The sequence below is a fragment of the Urocitellus parryii genome, chromosome 1 (assembly GCF_045843805.1).
Source record: "Urocitellus parryii isolate mUroPar1 chromosome 1, mUroPar1.hap1, whole genome shotgun sequence".
NCBI classification, from domain to species: domain Eukaryota; kingdom Metazoa; phylum Chordata; class Mammalia; order Rodentia; family Sciuridae; genus Urocitellus; species Urocitellus parryii.
The window spans coordinates 170,959,249-170,966,395 of record NC_135531.1 but is presented as its reverse complement, the minus strand read 5'-3'; the positions used below and the strand labels follow the sequence as shown (position 1 = coordinate 170,966,395).

The 7,147-nt window shown below is 45.1% G+C and overlaps 1 protein-coding gene across 1 annotated transcript; it reads left to right on the top strand.

Annotated features, from left to right (window-relative positions):
• Positions 1–277: 277 nt before the first annotated feature.
• Gcsaml (germinal center associated signaling and motility like) lies at positions 278–4,079 on the top strand. The gene is made up of 2 exons (XM_077792297.1): positions 278–292; positions 3,852–4,079. Exons 1-2 carry the CDS (start codon positions 278–280, stop codon positions 4,077–4,079), a joined length of 243 nt encoding a protein of 80 aa, XP_077648423.1.
• Positions 4,080–7,147: the final 3,068 nt, after the last annotated feature.

Below are 7,147 nucleotides of genomic sequence, written 5' to 3'. Positions count from 1 at the left end.
GAAGCATCCTTCACACCAGCTTCTGCAGCTTGGCTGCACTTGTGTTGAACTGCAGAAAAGATCTTTCAAGGCATACTTGGATAATTGGATTTATTTAAATCAAGTTCAGTTTGCATTTCAAGAAGAAATGCAATACTCATTAGTGTGTATTTCCTGGACTTGGAGAGAGGAAGACCTTCTTTGCCATTTCAGCAGCTACATTCATATGTTCACTTTGAAATGCTCACTCTCCTGCACACTCTCTATATCCAGGTTCTGGTTGGCAGCACCTATGACTATGGGCCCTGAAAAGGTGGGAGGACAGGGAAGGAAAGATGGCAAAGTGAAGCAGCAGGGTGAAACTGGCCCAGCCCTTGATGTCTTGTGTTGCTGGCCTTCAGGGTCGGAGAGGCCACAACCCAGGGACAGGGAAGCTCTGGATGCATCTCCTAGGGAGCCCTTAGGCGGTGGGGCAGCCCCATCAGCCTGTTTTCTGGGCAAGTGGGATGTGGGGGGCCAGATCCCTCCCTCCACTCCTGAGGCTTCTCTGTCTCTCCTGGGTCTGGGGATGAAACCCAGGGCCAGATGTATGCTAGACAAGTGCCCCACCACTGAGCTACACCTGCAACCCTCCTGGGTTTTTATGTGGGCTCTTAGGCTGGATCTAGGAATCAAATTAATATGAAGTCAACACAAGAGAATAGCATAGAAGTCTCACAAATTTTACACGTAGAGACCTTCACCAAAAAGTGGAGTTGAAGAATAACCAAAGCAAGATGGTTTTGTGCTTTTTAGACAAATAGCAATGCATTTGTGGAGGAACAACAAGACAGATGGAGCTCTGGACTGTGGTAGCACATTCTAGGGATGTTACCTGGATGCATGTTTGGAGGGTGAATGGAACAGGGCCTCTGTGAGCATGTTATTCTCCTTCAGTGTGGCCCCATTACCAGGCTCTGGTCATTTTGGCTCTTGTCCCACCCTAGCACAAGGATGATACCCTCTTCAAAAGAATCTGTCAGGCTTGCTGCAGAGGGAAAGTCAGGCCAAACAGCCCTTTCCACAGGTATCGCTCCTCGTGAATTTAGCTTAAAATAACCAATTTATAATTTTTGCATATTTTGAGATGGTGCATCCTTAACTCCTTCAAAACCAACTTTGTGGCCTTTGAATATGAAAGTTATACAATTGTTCCTCAATATTGTAAGAATTTCAGCACCAACAGCAACACTTCACCTAATAGTATGATTTCTTCATGCCATTCAGACTTGTCTCTAGAACTGCACATAGGCTACGTAACTTCCTCAGCCTATGATCATAAAACAGGAGAGAACTGAAACATACTTATCTAGCTAAACAATCACATATGGCTACATTGACAAGGGTACATGATTAAATGAACGTATGTAGGTAGCACTCCTTATTTGAAATCAATGCTTTGGACATGACTTTTTATTTGTGAAGAACAATTAGCTATTAGAAATTCTTAGCTTATCAGTATGGAGAATCCTTGGAAAACTGGGAATGGAGCCACCATTTGACCCAGCTACCCACTCCTCGATCTATACCCAAAGGACTTAAAAACAGCATACTATAGGGACACAGCCACATCAATGTTTATAGCAGCACAATTCACAATTGCTAAACTGTGGAACCAACCTAGATGCCCTTCACTAGATGAATGGACAAAAAAAATGTGGTATAGATACACAATGGAATATTACTCAGCTTTAAAAGATAATAAAATCATGGCATTTGCAGGTAAATGACATTTGCAACTAAGAGAAATTAGAAAATCCCGAAAACAAATGCTGAATGATTTCTTTGATTTAAGGATGCTGATTCATAATATGCTGCAAAGGGTGGGGGATGGGAGAATTAAATGAACTCTAGATAGGGCAAAGGGGAAAAGGGGAGGGAAAGGGACATAGGGGTAGGAAAGACGGTGGAATGCGATGATCATCATTACCCTAAGTACATGTAAGAAGACACAAAGGACGTGACTCTACTTTATGTACAACCAGATATATGAAAAATTGTACTGTATATGTATAATATGAATTATAATGCATTCTATTGTCATATATAAAAAAAATTAAAAAATTTAAAAAGAAATTCTTAGCTTATTTTGTTCAACAGAGTCTATTCAATTTGCTTAATATGCCCAGTAATTGGTAAGATTAGCTGTCAAACATATTAGATTGTAGGTTTCAGAATCAGTCACTTTTATTCTTATGAATTGGGATAGTTGCTTTATTCAGTATTTGTTGAATTCCCTAGTTGGAGCTTGTTTATTAAAAAAAAAAATGGATAGTAGTGGATGCCAAGTTACTACAAGTTGAATTCAATTTCCTTGTATACAAATTACTTCAGGTTCACAGACAGAATCAACCTGAAGGGTATATTTGTATTTAATTTGGAATAGTTACTCTTGCTATTGTGTATCTATCTATCTCTTACATGACTTTTCCTCTTTAAGAATCATGCTTGTCCTGTGGTACTCTTATAGAGTTTATGTCTTACATTCACAGCCTCGTGGCTTCTTCTTTATGCTCTGTACTTCATTGCCTTGGTGTTTGTGGACTTTATATTACCAATGTCCATCTCGGTCAGCAGACTTGGTGTGTGCCAGTTGCATAGAATGCAGGATGGCCTGCCTCTCCATCTTGCCATTCAGGGGAAGTCTGGGCTTGCAGGGGAGTCAGAAGTGTGGGGGACCAGGCTCTGCAGTTTCTCCACCAGCTCTACCTACACTTCTGCTACTGTGGTGGTGGCCCAAAAGTCTCACATTCTTTTCCTTTTGTTTTTTTATCCTCTAGGTAAAGAATTTCTATCCACTTCTAATCAGGTAATTAAAAATCATCAGGATGAACCCCAAATTAAGTTTCATTTAATTTTTCTGATAAATGTTAAAATACAGATGATCTTATTCAAGTACTTGCAATTTCTGAGTGGACTTAGATAAATCTTTTCAATTTTAAATCATTTAATTGGTAATTAAATTAATGGACAAATGGAAGGAAATAAAAACTTGAAAATTTTAACTGATTTAGAAGATTAGAAAGTTATTGTTATAGTCCAATTTTCTCTGAGACTTAATGTTTTAATTTTTAAAGCTCCTAAAACAAAACAGGTGGAATCAGAGAGACTTGCACTTCCGATCTGGACACCATAGACCGTTTCTGTGTAGCGTCCACATCTCTGCCTATCTCTGTACCCAGGAATTAGCATTCATGCTTGTGAACATGATAGAAACCAATAATGTGGACAAAGTTTTTCCTTTTAAAACTACATCACAGGGCTGGGGATGTGGCTCAAGCGGTAGCGCGCTCGCCTGGCATGCGTGCGGCCCGGGTTCGATCCTCAGCACCACATACCAACAAAGATGTTGTGTCCGCCAAGAACTAAAAAATAAATATTAAAAATTCTCTTCTCTCTCTCTCTCTCTCTCTCTCTCTCTCTCTCTCTCTCTCTCACTCTCTCTTTAAAAAAACAAAACAAAACAAAAAAACTACATCACAAGCATCTCATTGGTTTGATTTGTATATATTAACGTCTGATTTTTTCTTTTCTTTACTATCCATGCAATTGAAAATATGTTGAAATTCTAATTTTATAATTAGAATTTTCTCTTATAAAAAAAACCTCGGGTTAATGATCTGCTCATGGCATCTCAATGTGTGACTGCGAGGGTAATGTCCTTCCCTCCTCCATCACTGGAGAGGGGCAGGCACAGACCCGGCAGTGCCTTGGGGCACGGTGCCTGCTAGGGCAGGTCCCCGATGCCCCTGGGAGCGGGCCTGGGGGTCCCGGGGTGAGAACCCTGGGGCGACTGTGCGTGTGTGACCCAGGCCTGTGGTTTCCCGGTGCAGGAACCGGGCTCGGAGGAGGTGTGCTACACAGTCATCAGCCACCCGCCCCTGCGCCGGCTCTCGCTGAGCTCCAACGACGATGGCTACGAGAACATCGACCGCGCCTCGCGGCGCCCGGGGCGGTCCAGGGGCTCCCAGGAAACGGAGTACGCGCTGCTGAGGACCTCCACTGCCAGCCCCATGGCCAGCACCCTGGAGCACGACTACGAGCTCGTGCTTCCGTGCTAGAGCCCGCTGCCGCCCCCAGCGAGGCCCGCGGGGCCAGGTCCGCTGCGGGTCTCTGCGCTGCCCGGGCGGCTTGTGCGCGGCGCCCCTGTGACTTGGGTGGGGTCACCTGGTCGCAGCGGCGGCGGCGCGGAGCGTGCACACTCTGCCTGCCAAGCCGGAGGTCGCCCAGGGTGGTACCTCCAGCACCGCGGTGCCCCGGCAGGTCCTCGCAGCTCAGGTCCTGTCATTTCTCCAGTTGCTGGCGCGGAACCTCCACTTGTACCTGCTCATTTGGACCTGTCGTCTGCTTAATAAACTCTCAGACCCAAGACCGAGGGCGGACTCTGCCGACCTGACACTGACTGACCCTGCTTTTGTCTTCTCCGGTCTTTCTCAGAGGAGGGACGCAAGTGTCCCAGAGAGAAAGGACAAAGGATTCGGACGTGGTTGCTCGTTAGTCCAACCGTAAAGATGAGGATTCTTTTCAAAGATTAGGAAAAAATGAAAACAAACAAAAACTTCACGGGGAAGTCCCTGTGCTTATTTACGGCTTTGCTCACACTCACTGCTACGAGAGGCTGGTTTTAACTCCTGCATTCCCGGTGAACCTCAGGAGTGAGCTAGCCTCTGATGACCGCCCTTCCAGAGAAGTTGCAGACTGGAGCCCACAGTGTCTCCCACAGCCACAGGGTCCCCCCTTCCCACCCCATGAGCACTCACGCAGGACTCCAGCCACGCTCTGCCTGTCCTACTTGTTGCATGCAGATTTTGACTAGTTTTGTGCCTCTTGGTGGTGATGTTGATGTCTGAAAGAACTTAATGGAAATCGAGTAACTGCAGCACCGGCATCCTGTTGGTCTAGTAAAAAATCAGACCACATTATGGAACTGACAAAGTTATTTACTCCCTGTATGTCTCTGTCCTTATTCCTAATGTATAATAAGCCTGGCGTTGAAGGTGAGATTGAGAGGCTGTGGTAGGGCTTGGTGGGCAGCTGGGGACTGGAAGGAGGGTGACTTCAGAGTTGGGGACAGGGAAGCCCAGGAAGTCGTGTGCTAAGTCCTTGGTCATGCTAAGTCTTACCTGTTCATCTGTTAGTGGACCTGTTGACAAGCAGGGTTTATAATTTTGATGAGGTTAGAATTATGAATCATTTTAATATTTTGCTTTCTGTGTCCTAACTGACCATTTTAGGCTCCCAAGTTATGAGCATGTTCTCCTGTGATCTTGTGTTAAGCTTTGTGGTTTCAGCTTTTCCAATTAGAATCCTGATGAATCTCAGATCAATTCTGTTCACAGTGTAGTGTCATGAAATTATATTCTCAGATTACACTGAAATGTAACCATCTGTTTTAATATTCTCTTCTCTGCATTAGATCCACTGTATCACTGTTAAACAGATGATTGCTCACTGTTCATGGTTACATTGTCACCAAAAAAAGTGGGAAATGTTCCTGCAGAGGAGACCTCAGCTCAGGACCAGGGAGGCTCTCCATCCAACTGATTCAGAAGGATTTCAGCACCTGTTAGTCAGAGACAGACTTATTTGGGAAAGTGGATACATATTCAAGGGGGAAATTTGGCCCATCTGGAGAGTGGGTCCCAGGATTCTTCTTCAAAGGAACCTGGATGATTTGTGTGGGAAGGACATCATTCTGGTGACCACAGAGGGTTTATGATGGTCTGGTGTTCTCAGGATCCTCAGACTGATGTGTTCTCTATTACTGTTTGGTAGATAATGCTGGGAAATCCCTTAATTTATAGTTTTATAATTTTCTTAAAATACATTGATAAGGGACAGACAGATGTGACTGGCGGGAAACATGAGGTTAAGGGAATAATTCTACAAAATGGGCCTACTGTGCTGACCCCTGAATACTTTTACTTTCAAAAAACAATTTCCCTGCAGCCCTGCCTGGCCTAAGTGGACAGGATATGTCACATTTCTGTTATCTGCAGAGGAAATGCAGGCCTTGAAATGCTGATAAGAACAACACAGTCACCCTGAAGGGGGAGACTTTTGTGACCCTTACAAAGAACCAGTCAGCTTGGGCCAAAGTGACCTAGAGTAGTCATGACAGTGGGGATTTGAAAGTCTGATATCATCCTGCTGTCGGTCAAAAGTCGGGAGTTTTCTGGATTCTCTGGAAAGTTCCCTGGGAATCCTCCAACAATACTGGAGGGGAGCAGAGGCACACTGTCCCTCTTCTCTCTGAGAGGACCCTCTCTCTCTCTCCCTTGACAGTCCCTTTTCCCATCCCTTGTAATGAACTCATGCCTGCTACTCTGAGTGCCGGGTCTGAGATTAACTTAATCACAAGAATCGAGGTTTGAAGAGAATCTTTGTGCTGCCTCGGTTTCCCAGAAGCTTCACCCTGTAGCTGATTAAGTTACTGGCCTCTTGGGTTCAACTGCATCTCAGGACTCCTCTCCTCCGAGAAGGTCAGCGGTGGGGTGGGGCTGGAGAGTCCCTTCATCCCAGAACCTCTAGGTGGCCCTAAAGCAGGTGGGCCAGAGGGGCATTCTTAGGGGTAACCCAAGGCAGTTCTCCCAGGAAATTCTGTGGGTTTTAAAAGCAGCCTGTGCTTGGAATTGGGGGGAAAATGTATATACTTTTTATTTTACAAAATATAAATATTTACATTAAATGTATTTGTGACAAGTAAGCATTGCAGCCAGCCAAACTACTCTTCCTTCCCCATTTTTTTTTGTCAATTGTGTTAACTTTAAATTTCTACAAGAAAGATTACAACTTTTTTCATATTTGCATATTCTGCTCCGAGAAACCTAAGATGGATTTGTAGAACTAGTGCCAAACTCAGGCTGCACCTCTCCTTGATCAGGACTTTCTTGCTGGCCAAATTGCACTCAGCCCCTTTGAACTCTTTCCCAAAGGGACCGACACTCAGCTTCCATTCCAGTCTCTGCGTTGTCCAAGTTTAGCAAGCAACCTGCTGCGGGCGACCAGGGACACCCTCTGGGCAAGGCACTGTTTGCATCAGGCTCATCATCCTCCACCCCCGGGGGAGGCCTGGCCGCTGCCCTAGCCTGCCTTCAGCAAGAATCCTGTGGAACTGACTTAGTCGGTG